Source organism: Ictalurus furcatus, chromosome 2 (assembly GCF_023375685.1).
Source record: "Ictalurus furcatus strain D&B chromosome 2, Billie_1.0, whole genome shotgun sequence".
Taxonomy (NCBI): domain Eukaryota; kingdom Metazoa; phylum Chordata; class Actinopteri; order Siluriformes; family Ictaluridae; genus Ictalurus; species Ictalurus furcatus.
In genome coordinates, this window is record NC_071256.1 from 25,190,274 (window position 1) to 25,206,718 (window position 16,445).

Genomic DNA, 16,445 nt, shown 5'->3' on the forward strand with positions numbered 1-16,445 from the left:
ACTGATCCTCAGAAAAAGTAGATATCATTTTCTTTCATTATCTTCTGCCCCCACATACAGGGTGTCTGAAATTGATCAGCTTTTTTTTCCAATATAAAAAGACAACCAGGAAGTGTAGAAATTCTGGGATTTTCCCGTTGACACCACATTGGGTCTTGATCGTCTCTGAATATGACATTCCCAAACAGGTAGATTGGCCATAGAGGTGCCATTCTTTGGCTGCCTAAATCACTCTGACATCACAGACTGCAATTTCTTTTTTTGGGGATTTGTCAAAGATTGTTTGTACAACACTTGGGTGACAGACACATGATCTGAAGGCGAGAATCACAGCTGCTGTTGAAAGCATTGATGTGGATATCTCACAGTGTACATGACAGCAGTTGGATCACCCGGATGTTTTGCGTGTCACTAATGGTGCTCATATTGAATGTTTATAACTTCTTAAAAAATAAATAAATAAAATAAAAAATTGGGTTTTATGTGTATAAATTTCCTTGATTGGTAATTCTGTGTGTATTAATAAATTTTTCACTGAGTATCAAAGTTATAAAGATAGTTTTCAGACACCCTGTATTTAGATGAGCTTTGGTGTTTTTTTTTTTTTTTGAGGTTTGGTTTTAGTTTTTGATTCTGTATCCTTCTGTTTCTGGCCCTGTTCTTCTGGATGCCCCATGACCAGTTGCCAACTTTGACCCAACAACCTTCAGTGTGATGCGCTGTGAGTTCTGCAGCGCTGGCTTTGACACCAGGGCCGGCCTTTCCAGTCATGCCCGTGCACACCTACGAGACTTTGGCATAACCAACTGGGAGGTCACTGCTTCGCCTATTAACGTCCTCCGTGAACTCTTCTCTAAGCGGCCTGACCTTGCTTTATCCATTACCCCTGCTTTTAACCCTGAGACACAAGACAAGAAACCATGTAAAGAAGAAGAAGAGGAGTCCATGTTAGTAAATGATGAAGAAAGTGGAACTTCAGAACCAGTGCTGCAGATACCTGTATCTCCAACTCAGCCTTGGAGAGAGAGCCAGAATGATGGTGAAGCTGATGGTGAGTGGACTGGATCTTTACACATATCGAAAACACATGTGGTTCTGTACTTTGTCTAAGCTAAGGCCTTGCTCTTAAAGCAATTGATAATCTGTCACCCTGATTTTATTTGGCTCTGTGTCTCATATTCTTTCTCAACAATAAGGCTCAGTTCATATAATTGATGTCTGGTGTTTAATTATACACTCTGCTTTTACTCAAATGGTTGTGCTATGACATGGACACACAAAAAGGAGTGGAAAAATTGACTGACTGTATTTTTCCTTGCTGCGTTTATACACTTACAGGATATTCTAATGGATGATGTTGATTTTAGACCCATCAAAATTATGTAATCACATGAGACTGCTCGTTGCTGTCTGGCATCACTAAGAGTACAACCAGACCACGTTCATTTTAAGGATACTTGGGGCAATTTCAGCCTTTAAAACTTGACGCAAGAGTGGTCTAGTGTTGCATCGGGTAGCGTTGCTGTCTTATAGCTCAAGGGTCCTCGCTTTGATCCTGAGCTCAGGTTGTTCTCTGTGTGGAGTTTTAAAGGAGTTCTCCTTATGACCACATGGATTTTTGGGGGTTCTCCAGTTTCCTCCCACCTCCCAGAATAGACTGACTACTTTAAATTGCCATTAGGTGTGAATGAGTGTGTGAATGTGTGTATGGTCAGTTAATGACCCATGCCAGGTAGATCCTGCTCAGTGAGGCATGAGGTCCCTTTCCAGAACCTTCAAACTGACTGTCCCTCAGTGGTCAGAATGAATTTCCAACCTCAATCCGGGCCTCAGAATCGGTCACCATCTTCAAAAAACGGCTAAAGACCCCCCTCTTCCATGAACACTTAACTAACTCTAGCATTCAATTAAAAATCATGTATGGTAACACTACTTTTATTGTTCTCTGCTTAATATATCGCTGTGCTTGTATTTCCTTATTTGTAAATAGTTTTGGATAAAAGCGTATGCTAAATTAATGAATGTAAATTTTATTTAATTAAATGTAAATGTGTGCTTGGTGTTCTGGAGTCCCATCCTACCTCACGTATGGTGTTCCTGGGACAGCATCCGGATTCACTACAATCTGACCAGGATAAAGTGTTTACAGAAGATGAAAGAATGAGTTAAACTAGTGAATGAATTAGTCCAGGGCTTAATTTTTTTTTTACCCCCGCCCCAGATAGAATACTATACTGGATAGAATAGAATACTGAGCTGCTTCCTGTAATGCCTAACAAGGTTGGAGACACCTATAGCGGGATCTTGTTTTACTCCTCCATACAGACCTTGTTAAACTCCTTTATATTCCTAGGTTTGTGAATGTGGATGTTGCTCTTCAATTCAGACCACAGGTGTTCTTTAGGGTTCAAATCTGGACACTGAAATGGCCGTCAGAAAACAACCATTTTCTTCCGCAACCATTTCTATGTTGATCTGGATATGTGTTTTGATCATTATGTTGAAAATGGGGTCACTTGTTGAAAACTGTGTGGGATTGTGTGGGATGCACCCAGGAAGGGCTTCTTTCTGAAAACAGCTTGTTGTCATTGTGATCGTGTGTAATGGTTGATTTTAAATAGAACACACCAAGCAGAAAAAACACACTGTCCTCCCTCACCATACTCCTCAATTTGTGTAGGGGACGTTTACTTGTGCATCTTAATTCATTAACCGTTCAGAGATTGTGAGTTAAAATCCCAGGACCAGCAGAGCCTCTGTTGGGCCCTTGAACCTTTTAAAGTCCCAGTTTGTTTTTAATAAGCTTTTTTTTTTTTTTTTAAATTACTTTATTTTAAAGCATATTACACAATTACTAATAGAAAATCAGGGAATACTGTGCTTTATTTTACGAAATCTACATGGAAGTTGATCATTTCTATTAAGACAGATAGTTCAGGAGAGTTCTATAATAAATCCTATAAACGCCCAGGACTTACATTCCTACCTATTACTTTCAGTGTAGTTATCAAATAATTGTTTGTAGGGGCTGGGTAAAATTGGTTAAGAGGAATAATGTAATATTAAGAGTTTATGAAGGTTAGTAGTATATGATATATGAATCCATCAGTAGTAGTGCAGCTGTACTTATTTTTATGTTGTTGACTACTTTAGCCTCAGTAAATGTACTTGTAGTAAAATTATGCATGAAATTTCTTAATGACTTTTTGCTTCAGCATTATTATTGAGCCATTACCCCTGATATATGCAGCCTCTTTAATTGGACTCTACTTTATTAAAAAGTTTGTGTATTTGTACCTGCACCTGCATTTGTAGGTGGGAACAACAAGGCGGTGGCAGAGGAAAAAGTTCAACTGCAAGATGACTTTAACTCCAGCCCGGGATCAAACAGTTCAACTGCTGCAGGAGAGAACGAGCCAAAAGGTGTGATTACCTAGTTCTTTAGTGTGATGTGTTTACATTAACAGTTAAGACTTGAAATATGAAAAAATTATGAAAATTATGAAAATGCTATGAATTGATGGCTGAGATGTAGTGTATATTTGTTTTCCCTTATTGACCCATTTTGCATGTCCTAAACAAGGAATATATTAGAATCGTAACACAAAGCCTGATATTTAGCCTTCGGGATCTAATTTTAAACTGTTGGACATTACTATCAAAAATGATTCATTTATTTGACAGTAATAATTAAGTGTTACTGTCCACAATGTAATTTTCTCCAGGCTCCAGTTTGCTGAAGTGTGAGGTCTGCTGTGCCCTATTTGAGACACGGCGAGGTCTATCCAGCCATGCTCGCTCTCATCTGCGCCAGCTAGGTGTGGGCGTGTCTGAAAGCAGTGGTGCACCCATAGATCTCCTCTACCAGATAACCAAGGAGCGGGCCACTGACTCCCACTTACCTGCCTCACCCCCATCACACTCACCAACACCACCACCCAAAAACACTCACCATCATGCTTTCTGCATTCCTATGCCAAGCCCCAGCAGGAGTGCAGAGTTTGAAGACGAACCACAAGACATTAAGCCCCTCTCACTTCTGCGTAGTGTAGCAAAATCTCCCCCTTCCCCAAGCAACCCCTCACCTTCTGGCTTGCGGCCATCCTCTCCATTTGGGAGGTCTCCATCCCCCTCTCATTCTCTGTCTGCTTCCCCATCCCCAGTGCTGAGGAAGGCCCCCATCTCCTCATTGCTGCCCGTGTCTTCCCCTCTGCGCTCTCTTGAGCACAGGTCTATGTCAAGGGCCCACAATTCAGCCTTGTCAACTGCCTCATCCAGGCCACTCTGGGCACCACAAGAAACAGAGGCTCCCCTCAATCTCAGTGAGAATGCATTAATGTTCCACTTTTGATTTAGTTAATTGTCAGTAGTTTACACAGCTATGGATATATAACAAGTCAATATTTAAATATAATCTAGGGGATAAAATCATCAGATGAAAGAGAAGTTTCTATTTCAAACTGATTAACATTCACTTGGCTGTTATGTTGCTGGTCATGTGTAAGAAAAGACGGTTCCCTGATATTTAGGATAGGGTTGATATTTTGAATGTAGTAATACAAATGTTAACAACATAACTTAGAACATTCTTAGATACAATCTTAGAAACTTGGAACAAAGTAAAGTAGTCTGATGACTCAACATTTCTTCTTTGCTTTCATTTTTTTAACATCTGGTTTGGTTTTACTTTTGGGAAAGCCAAAGAAAGCTTTCAAGCTACTTGGTCATCACCCAAATGACTTTAATGTATCTAATAGCATCTATTGATTTTCTGTGTTCCTCATGACTTTCTGTGGCCACTTTACCCTTCCCATTTCTTTCCCTCTGCTTATAGCAATGGATATGGATTCTAACACAGACATCATATGCAAGCTATGCGGTGCCTGGTTTGAAACACGCAAAGGCCTCTCGAGTCACGCACGAGCCCACCTGCGTCACTTTGGTGTGGAATACTCTGAGTCCAAGGGGTCTCCCATCGACCTGCTGAACACACTCATCCTCACTGATGACTTCAAGCGCAGAGCTACCTCTTTCCGCTCTGATAGCCCGGAGGACCTGAGGGTCCATGGACACAGCGTGGCTCCTCCCTCTCCCTCCACATCTACACCTACTTCTGTTTCCAAGAGGCCCTTCCTCCCCAACTCTGTCCTATTAAAGAACACATCATTAAAAAGTGGTGTTGGCTCCAAAGCTACCTCCTCATCTTCTTCTTCCTCCACCCACACCTTGCTTAGTCCACCCACCAAGAAGCTGAAACCTTCACAGCAGGTCTTCCGTTTGAGTGGCAGGGAGCTGATGTCCATTCCTCAAGGTGACTTGATACATTATATTATGCTTTTCTGTATGCAAATTTACCCTAAAGCATAAGTTGCTGCTTGGAAATAAAGTCAGAGTCTTGAATAGGTGAAGTACTGAAATGGTTTTCAGCTTGTCATAAAGTGGGCTCCATGAATCTGTTATGTAGCATTCATGAAATTGTATGAGATTAGAACAGAGTAAATAGATACATGGAATTGAGGGTGTTTTGGGACTGGAACTGGGGAACTGTATACCAGACTATATATATATATATATATATGATACATATCATATACACTACCAAAAGTTTGGAGACACTTGACAATTGACTGAAATGTTTCTCATGATCCTAAAAATCTTTTGATCTGAAGGTATGATTAAATGTTTGAAATTGGTGTTGTAGACAAAAATATAATTGTGCCAACATTTATAATATAAAATTGTGCCAACAGCTTCATTTGTGTTCTTCCAGAGTTTTGATGACTTTATTATTATTCTAAACTGTGGGGGAAAAAATAATAAATAAAGAACGAGTGTGTCTAAACTTTTGACTGGTAGTGTAAACTTTTGTAATTGTTAATTTATGTAGACCAGGGGTGTCCAATCTTATTCGTAAAGGGTTGGTGTAGGTGCAAACAAACACCAAACAAACTGGAGCCACACCTGTTTCCACCTGTTTAATCAGTTGAGATTGACTTTCAATAGATTCAATAGATAGGTGTGGCTTCTGCTTGGTTGGAGTGAAAACCTGCACCCACACCGGCCCTTTTCTGATTAGACTGGACAGCCCTGATGTAGACAAACTGGTCTTGCTTTTATTACATGTCAGCATCTTTCTTTTCCCTTTATAATTGTAGCTGAACCAATGAAAGATGTGTGTTGTGAGTTTTGCGGTGAGCTTTTTGAGAACCGCAAAGGCCTCTCCAGTCATGCCCGTTCCCACTTGCGTCAGCTGGGCATCACTGAATGGTCCGTGAATGGCTCGCCCATCGATACACTACGAGACCTCATAACTCGCCGAGGTTTGCCATGCGTCATGCCTCTGAAACCCTTGAAATCATCCTCATCCTCTCCAAGCCCAGGACCCCCTCGGACCTCACACCAGTATTCTTCCCCACCAGGAGGGGTCCATAGCCGACAGGCTTTCTCTTTCACTCAGCACCAGCCTGCCAAGATGGCAGTATCAGCACCTGTCACCAACACCTCTCCAACAGTGCTAATGGTTAAGCCTAAACCAGAACCTGAGCAGGTGGAGGTTACTGTGACTGGAGGGGGGCGTGAAGGTTATAGCTCTGAGTCACTGCATCCGAGCTGGATGAGCTCAGATAATGGGCATCCCATCAACCTGTGTAAGTAATAAATTTGTTTGTGATGTATTTACCTTGTGAATAATAGAAATAAATAAGTATCACAGTAGAGATGTAAGTCTGGTGCATCAAAATCCATAATTAGAAGGTGCTGCTGGCTTGCTATTTCTAACATATTGCTCTTCTCATTTATTATTGTCTTAACACAAGTCTTTAATCTCCTTTACTCTATACTTTTCCAGTAATGACTCAGGAGAGGGAACCGTCCCGTGATATCCGTTGTGAGTTCTGTGGCGAGTATTTTGAGAACCGCAAAGGACTCTCCAGCCATGCCCGCTCACACTTACGCCATATGGGTATTACCGAGTGGTCCGTCAATGGCTCACCCATCGATACGCTGTGGGAGATTATGCGGAATCAGGGCACCACACCAGCATCTGTTGTGTTAGGTGTAAAAGAGGAACCAGGGCAAGAAAGCAGCTCACCCTGGGACAGTCAAGGGTATCAGTCATCCAGAGTCTCCCCAAAAGCACCCATTAACCTGCACCACTCCAGCTCACGCCTCCATAAGCGTGGATTTGGGCCCACAGGACTGTCAGCTACTCCTCCAGCAGGGAAGTTTCTTGGTATGAAACCCATTGGGAAGAGGTTGCTGGGAACTGAAGGACACCTTGGGCAAAGGTGCCCACCAGTCCAGTCAAAAACCTTCTCAACACCACCACAGGACTTCTCTTTTAAAGGAAGAATGTCCACAGACAAGTATGGGGTAGGCCGCATAGGTAAGAGTGTATTTTTATTATCAGATTGCTCAGTAGTGTCTTCTTCAAATTACACTTCCACAGTATTTTCATTTTAGATTAAGGATAGTTTGCATGGAAAGAGTGACTTCCAGCGAATATAACAGCATATATCTAGCTTTACAATCTTCAGATTCATGCCTCACATACTGTCGGGTTTATGATTTTCTGTGGCCTTCCTTAGATGCTAGCTGTGAGTTGTGCGGTTTTGCCTTTGAGAACCGGAAGGCTTTGGCCAGCCATGCTCGGGCTCATTTGCGACAGTTTGGTGTGACAGAATGGTCTGTGAACGGTTCACCCATTGAGACACTGAGTGCCTGGATGCGCAGCCGGCCACAAACAGTAGCTGAGCTCCACCGTAGCTACCTATCAGATGGGCATGTTGCCCAAAAGAAGGTACAGTTGCTTCTACTATGTCGCATGAACAATAATAGCATTGATAAAATAATAATAATAATAATACCTTAGATTCATATAGTGCTTGTCTAGGCACGCAAAGCGATTTAGATTGTATGGGCATTGTAAATGGGCAATCTCATGCATTGTCACCTTGTTTTTTTGTTGGGAAGATCAATAATTGTGCACTAATGCGCTTTTAGTCTTGCCAAGGTCCTGTGAGGAGTGGATTAGTGAAATGTAGTGGAACATGCTGCATGATTATCATAATTTAAAACCTTGACTCAGCTGAAACAGCTGACTCAATACAGCCTCATAGAGGGCAATTAAAATAAATCTGATTGTGGCTCTTACTTTACTTGCTCTGCTACAGTTGTCTTGCAAAAGAGTAGTTGTGCTTTCTCATAATTATCTGATTCAAACTTTTTATCCACTATATCTCAGAAGCAGTCATCAGCCCAGTGGGGGTCTCAAACACTGTCCCAGGGGAGGACCGTTGAACGGCAGTTCATGAGCAGTTCGTGGAGTTCATTATCACGGGCAGTAGAGGTAAAAAATCGAAATGGCACCTCTTTTCACCATGGCATCAGTACCCAGGATAGGGGACATCACTCAAGCAGTGCAACTCCACATGCGCAAGTGGCCCGGAGTGAACTTAATGTCCGGGTGACACGAGGTAAGAACACCTTTGTGATATACTTTTACACATGTGCTCTTCTGTTCAGTGGAAACCCAAATTGCATTTGACAATACATTTTTAGCTTCTTAGTTGATATATTTCTGTCATATTGGAAAAAGTAACAGCAGTGACTCTTTTTGGCATTGTACTTCACTGCCACAAGATGAATCCTATTTTCTCACTGTGTCCTGAACACATGTAACACCAGAACTGATGGAGGGTCTCTGTCCTGCTCTTAAAATCCCATTCACAGTGACTGGTGTACCTTATTAACAACAAAAATGTAATTCTGAACAGGATTAAAGAGCAGTCCAATTTTGAAATGTGAAACTGAGGAGATACTGTACAATTGTAAATGGAAGCAATGCTTTTGTCATTTCTTAATATGGTAGAATTAATTATAATATTGCAGATGAAATATCAGTGAACTTTTTCATTTCAAATTTGGCAGCCATTGTGCATTCTTGTACATACACCCCCCAGCCACTTTAGTACCCCTGTAGCCACGTGTACCTTTGATTATTTATGCAAATATCTGATCAGCCAGTCATGTGGCAGCAGCACAGTGCAGGTCAAGAGCTTCAGTTAATGTTCACATCCAACATCAGGTTTTGGGGGTGGGGGAATGTGATCTAAGTGATTTTGACTGTGGTATGGTTGTTGGTGCCAGATGGGCTGGTTTAAGTATTTCAGAAACTGCTGATCTCCTGTGATTTTCACACACAACAGTCTCTAGAGTTTACACATAATGGTGCGAAAAACAAAATAAACAGTTCTGTTGGCAGAAGCGCTTTGTTAAGAGAGGTCAGAGGAGAATAACAAGAAGTCTTCAGTCTCAAACTCAAATAAAAACAGTTGGAAAAACATCTGGTCTTTTTCCATTCTTCAGCTATCCCATTTTGGTGATCCTGTACCCACTGTAGCCTCAGATTCCTGTTCTTGGCTGACAAGAGTGGAATGCAATGTGGTCTCCTGCTGTTGTAGCCCATTCACATCAATGTTCAGCATTTAATGTTTTCTGAGATGTGTTTCTGATAGCCCTGCTTGTACAGAGTAGTTAAACGAGATACCATAGTCTTCCCGTTAGCTCTGCTGCTCACTGGATGCCTTTTGTTTTTCTCACAATTCAGTGTAAGCTGTAAAGAACATTGTGTATGAAAATCCCAGGAGATCAGCAATTTCTGAAATACTCAAACCAGCCCGTCTGACACCAACAACTATGCCATGGTGGAACTCATTACAATCACATTTTTTCCATTTCTGATCTTTGTTGTGAACATTAATTGAAGCTCTTGACCTGTATTTGTATGATTTTATGGGTTGTGCTGCTGCCACTTGATTAGATAACTGTCTGAATGAACATTTCTATTTGAATACGTGCTTTCTTAATATTACTCATTGATTATTGTTTAACTAGGCATTGAGCGACGACCCCTGAAACATCCATCACATGCTGATGGAGGGGAGAGAGAAAGCTGTCCTCCCAAACCACCTCGCACTAGTACTGTTCCTGCCCTTGTGCCAAAGCCCCCTTCCACTCCTCTGGTCAAACTTGTGGGTAAAATCTATTCCCTCAAGTGCCGGTGAGTTGTATCTACAATATTTTTAGGTCTCTGCCACTAGGTGGCGGAGGCATTATGTTTTCGGTTTGTCCATGTGTATGTACGTCCAACTAAGACTCTCTTTAGTGCGATATCTCAAAAGCGAGTGGTTGAATGTTTGTAGGATTTATATGTAATTATCATTGTAAACAGCAGATGAACTGATTAGATTTTGTAATGAGCCAAGGGTCAAGGACCAGGGTTTGGAGGGTTACTTTAAAAATGTATTCTGTTACAGTTACAAAATACTTCATAAAAAATGTAATCAGTAATGTAATCCAAGTATCACAATACGAAAGTAATGTAAATAATCATATATAAACGTGTAAATAAAGTCAAGAGAAAAGCAATGTGATCTAAAATGCTTTTATTTAGGGATTATTTTATAGCTAAAAAACATTTGGATTTGTTTTAATAAGATAAAATAAAAAAACCCCTTTGATGCAGGGTAACTTTACATCACAAAAGCATCAGAGAACAATTTGTGTTCATTTCTGACAAACTTAACTTTGCGCAAAATCTACAGGATGTTGCTCATGTGAGTCAACACTGGCAAGCGAGAACCAGAACTTAAATCAAGCAGCTGTCTATATTGTGTTATGTCAGTGTTACTATGAATGCAAATTTTAATACACTGAAAAAGACATACTATTAGCATCACATAAATATATACAGTATAAGTAAAATTGGTTTCACTCTGCCTATGTTTTACATTTTTTACTACATTCTTTTGAATGTCCATGGAATAAAATAAAATTTTAGATGCCATGAGTGTACCTTCTGCCCCTTCTGCCATCATTTACACATTTGAATGGCCATGTAATACGAAGCAATGTGATAACATGAAATTAAAAATGACCTTATATGGCCATGGGCATCGTTTTGACTCAAGACAGCTGTCATTTGCTGCTATTGTCAAGCAACTGTTCGATGCCATACACAACAGTGCTTAACGTTCTCTGAGAGTAGGCTAATGGTTGAGAGGCAGGAATTTGGTCAATAATTGCTGCGAGCCTTTTAGAGTCGACCAGTTGGTATGTGAGAAGGTGGGAATTACAGAGAGGGGTTAAAGCAATGCAAACATGCGCACACATGATGCGGTATTAGACCATAAGCACATCATAATGAAACTAAAGCAGAATCCCAGATATTTTCTCAAATTTAGAAATCCCAGCCAGACGCTTTTTAAGGTCCTAGAATGAGGACTTGTCCAGGAAAAAGGGGACGAAATTTTTAAAAAATGTAATTCTGATAGTATTCCATATTTTTTTTTTTTTTTTTTTTTTTTTTTTTTTACAAAATGTACCTACATGTTAACATATTTAATGCTGCAAAATCAGTGGTAGGGCTATAGGAATTCATCAGTTTTTTTCAGACCAAGTATATGTTTTTGGTACTCGTCAAAACCATTACTACAACTTACTTAGTATTAATTAATCATTGCTGAACATTTTATTTAGCTCTGTTTATGTTTCCCTGGTTTACATAGTGGCAATGAAAAGCACACGTGTGTTTCCACATGCATACACTACAAGGCTTATTCTTTACAAAGTTAGGAAGTTGAGTTTAAATGTGCATTAGTTCCATTATCTCCATTAACTACCTTTGAACTGATAAGGGTTGATATAGAGAAGGGTCGGTGTTGTTTCACTTTAGAAATGTGCTTCTAAATTCAGTACATTTCATTTCCTTCATTGTGTCAGAATTCCTCATTGTCAATGACTTGTACTGTAGTAGCTGATCATCAAGAACAACATACTGGATAAGCGCTGTTATTTTCCCTGAGCTCGACTTGTCTGTAGACATTTTTCTCATCTAGCAGGATTTCGCAGCATATTTTTTTGATTGTTGTGGCCAAAAATGCTTGATTTCACTGCAGCTTAAAAAAAAAAGCGGCGTTTCTTGTGCTTTATTTTGTGGAAAACTACTTGAAACTACTTGGCGAAATTGCGATTGCACGAAAATTATTTCACAGAAACTTTCACAGTGATGTTTGTTAGTAATTGAGACCTTTTAGCTGTATTCATGTTCGATGCACATGAATCGATGAGGGCTTTTGAAAATGTTGAAAAATTGCAAGCTCCTCCGAATATTGCAGCGTTTGTTTGATTTTGCGTTATGGTGAAATTTGGCTAGACCACTGTAATTTCATGTCATTTGTTTATTAGTGTGACACCATACACTTGGCTTAAGTCACATAGTATCATGTGATATTGGATGTTGACATTTTTTGTATGTATGAACACAGGACTGGGTAACACTGACGCATACCCTACTTATAACTAACCTTGGGGCACTCTGTATGGTAGAGTTTTTTGTTTAAAAATTTCAAGTCCTTAATTGCCCAAGTAATCATAATCCTGAATAAACAAATAATGCTGAGATTTATCCCTCTTTCAGGTTTTGCGATGTGGAGTTTCATGGCCCCCTGTCAGTGCAGGAGGACTGGATCAGGCACCTGCAGCAGCACATTTTGAAACTTGACTACAACAAGCCAGCTCCCACCGCAATTAACACTCCAGCCAAATCTGACATGGCTGTTCCTGAAAAGCAAGCCTCAGCTACTACCTCCACTTCTATTACTACTACAGCTCCTACTCCCACCTCAGCCACGAGTCTTAACCCTACATCTACACCATGCCCACCAGTCTCTACTCCTACTCTTACACCCACTTCCACCCCAACCTTGACAGCTCCCACACTGGCCAGCCCTAGAATTCCAACCAAGGCTGAGCAGGAAGTTGATACTCCTGCCACATAATGCTTTTGTCTTATGTATTTCTCTTCATTTTCCTTCATTCTGTTTGTACTTCCTTTTGTTATAAAAAAAAAAAACAAGAGTTTGGAAGAGCATTGCTTCCTACCCATTCATTTTGACCGAGTAAGTCCCACAGCAGTAAGAGGAGAGTTGAGCTTGAGATCGGACTGTTGCTATTCCAGTTTGGGCTTTGCTGGTCAACAAAAGATTTAAATTGTTACACTTTTAGTGATATTTGTTTGTGTAATGAGGTATTAACAGGTCAGTGGTGCTTATGGGGGTATCTGAATATGTAATGTAACTAACTTGCTGAGTATGTCCTTCTTTTAGCTTATTTGGATTTTAAGAGTGTATGGAACTTTTTTTTTTGTACTCGACATGGAACATCTACCTAGTAGTTGCTAATGAAAGGCACAAACAAAATATAAACACGTTTTTGTGTCCATCCAAAATTGCTGTAGCACTTTCTTTTAATGCCTTTTTTTTCCAAAGCATGTATACACTAAGCCTTTAACCGTCTCAAAATAAGTTTGTCATGGCAGACACCTATTTGATGGTTAACACAGTTGTGCCATAATGAAGTATGAGCTGTTAGTGCTGATATGCCCTTGCTCAATTTTTTACGATGCACCTTACATGATCTCATTTGTAATGAGACCTTATGTAGGTCACTTTTTCCCCCTCATAATTCTACTAGTTTCCACAGTAAATATGACTGATTTTTAAAAAAACAAAACAAAAACATTTTCCTGTTTTTTAGTAAATGGCAAAAATGATCATTTTTCTTTTTCTTCATAAAGGTTTAAATAAGCTAATAAATACTGTACATTCGTTTGTGTTTAATGTAACCATAATTAGAAAAAAAATTACAAATTAGCATCCTACCATGCCTTTTTAAATGTTCTGACTACTATTTGTGTCTGGGTTCTTAAAGGTTGGAACATGACTGTTGGAACTGTAGAAAGATGGCAAGGTACCTGCACAAGCAAGAACTTAATGATTAGAAAATTTCAGTGTGCTTAAATGTTAAGTGAAGTCTAGTTTGCTATTTGCACATTAGCTTACTGCACCTACTCTTCATCTGTTTCTCCCATTTGCTTAGAACGCTTTTTTAAAGAAACTGCCCTGGATTCACATAAAATTGGGTTTTGTACTTGTTGCCTGCATTGACTAAAACCCAAATCCCTGTGCTAATGTATTGCACTTTTGAATGTGCCCTATTTTGGATAGATGACAAAAATTTGAATGTTTGGCATATGAGCAATGAGTTGATGCACTTTTACTCGAGGCTGGATAGGGAAGTATAAGTAATAGTGTGTGTACGTGCATGCACTTGAAAGGTCATGCGTATATGTGTTTGTCATATAGCCGTAAATTTAGTTCTACATTTGTTTTCTATAGCACATTTGTGTCCCTGCCAAGAACTTCAGTGCACTGCATCCATCAGTCTGTGGCAGAATGTGCCAAAGAATCAGTGTGACATGGGACAGTCTCCTAGACTAAAGCTGTCATGTGCAAGTTCCTGACTGAATGGCGGGAACAGATTTCGTCCTCTCACCTGCAAAAATTGTGGACAGTGGTAACCGAGAAAATCTGAGTTGTCCTTCTTCGGATTGTATTTTACACCTTAAAACTACATCTGAGAAACCACAAATCTTTGGTATGCTGGATCTTAATCTCTGGACATTTATGGTTATTGCTTGATCAAAGAAGGGACTACTTGGATACATCATGCTTCTGTTAAGGACTGACAGAACTATGTAGCTTCACATGACTTTAGATGGTAATCCATTTCTACACAGTGAAGCAATAACAGTATGGTCACATGACAAACTATGGCGGTTTGTTTCACTACGCATTACATCTCTGTGACTGTTAGACTTGCAGCATTCCTGTGGAGTGTATATATATATATATATATATATATATATATATATATATAACGACTAATACCAGTCATGAAATATCATCTTGATCAATTTATCATGAGTTTCAACAATAATTTCTGTGTATTTTTTATTGCCATTTGTCTTTCTGTACTTGCAGTCCAAGATAAGTGAAATAGAACAAGTATTATTTTTTATTATTGGTGCTCATGAGTTAAAGTGGATATGAATGGATTTTTAATGTTCAACGCTAAGATCATGAAAATGTCCTTTACACCAAAGGACTTTAAAGATGAGTTTTGATGGGTACTATAATACAGAACTCGAGATGAGCTGCTGTTGGAAAGTGCCAGGCAGTTGTACCCTGTAAGACTTTCTTCAGCTAGTTTGAACTGGTTACAAGGGTGTGTGTGTGTTTGTGTGTTTGTGTGTGTGTGTCAGAGGGAGAGCGAGCAGTGTAAGAGTGAGAAAGATCAGAATGCTAAGCTGCCATGGAAGAATCATACTGTGCACAAGCATTAGAACGATTCATGTGAATCAACAAATCATTAAATGTGATCTGAAACATACAGTAGTAGAGTCACATTATTCCTGCTTCTTAAATGTACAAACATGCACTCTTTAGGTACTGGGATTGGGATTGCAAAATCAAAATGGCTCCTTTTCACAATATACATAGGCTTTAAATTATAAAATGTAATAAAAATGTTGTTATTTCTGGGTATTTTTGATGTGTATCTTATTATTCTTTATAATATACTATAACACTATAGAGGTGCTTCAAAGTTTGTGAACCTTTTAGAATTTCCTCTCTCTCTCTCTCTCTCTCTCTCTCTCTATATATATATATATGTATAAATGTGACCAAAAACACCATCAAATTTTCACACAAGTTCTAAAAGTAGACAAAGAGAACCCAGTTAAACAAATGAGACAAAAATATTATACTTGGTCATTTATTTATTGAGGAAAATTATCCAATATTACATATTTGTGAGTGGAAAAAAAATATGTGAACCTCTAGGGGTAGCTGTTAATTGGAAGTTGAAATTTGAGTCAGGTGTTTTCAGTCAATGGGATGACAATCAGGTGTGAGTGAGCACCCTGTTTTATTTAAAGAACAGGAATCTATCAAAGTCTGATCTTCACAACATGGTCGTGGAAGTGTATCATGGCACAAATTCAGGAGATTTCTGAGGACCTTAGAAAAAGAGTTGTTGATGCTCATCAGACTGGAAAAGGTTACACATCTGGAGTTTGGACTCCACCAATCCACAGTCAGACAGATTGTGTACAGATTGAGGAAATTCAAGACCATTGTTACTCTCCCCAGGAGTGGTCAACCAACAAAGATCACTCCAAGAGCAAGACGTTTAATAGCCTGCGAGGTCACAAAGGAACCCAGGGTAACTTCTAAGCAACTAATTGGCTTATGTTAATGTTCATGACTCCCCCATTAGGAGAACACTGAACACCAATGGTGTGCATGGCAGAATTGCAAGGAGAAAGCCACTGCTCTCCAAAAAGAACTTTGCTGCCCCTCTGCAGTTTGCTAAAGATCACATGAATAAGCCAGAAGGCTATTGGAAGAAGGTTTTGCAGACAGTTGAGAAGAAAATAGAATTTTTGGTTTAAATGAGAAGCGTTCTGTTTGGAGAAAGTAAAACACTGCATTCCAACATAAGAACCTTATCCCATGTGTAAAATATGGTGGTGGTAGTAT

The 16,445-nt window shown here is 39.6% G+C and overlaps 1 protein-coding gene across 1 annotated transcript in view; it reads left to right on the forward strand.

Annotated features, from left to right (window-relative positions):
- Window positions 1-14,733, forward strand: part of wizb (WIZ zinc finger b) — a 28,891-nt gene extending 14,158 nt beyond the window's left edge. Inside the window, exons 8-17 of the mRNA XM_053640745.1 lie at window positions 683-1,051; window positions 3,316-3,423; window positions 3,726-4,322; window positions 4,835-5,311; window positions 6,156-6,647; window positions 6,848-7,384; window positions 7,587-7,798; window positions 8,243-8,474; window positions 9,895-10,060; window positions 12,479-14,733. Of these exons, the coding sequence (XP_053496720.1) occupies window positions 683-1,051; window positions 3,316-3,423; window positions 3,726-4,322; window positions 4,835-5,311; window positions 6,156-6,647; window positions 6,848-7,384; window positions 7,587-7,798; window positions 8,243-8,474; window positions 9,895-10,060; window positions 12,479-12,839 (3,551 nt within the window). The 3' untranslated portion in view covers window positions 12,840-14,733. The remainder of the gene's footprint in view (window positions 1-682; window positions 1,052-3,315; window positions 3,424-3,725; window positions 4,323-4,834; window positions 5,312-6,155; window positions 6,648-6,847; window positions 7,385-7,586; window positions 7,799-8,242; window positions 8,475-9,894; window positions 10,061-12,478) is intronic.
- The last annotated feature ends 1,712 nt before the right edge of the window (window positions 14,734-16,445 follow it).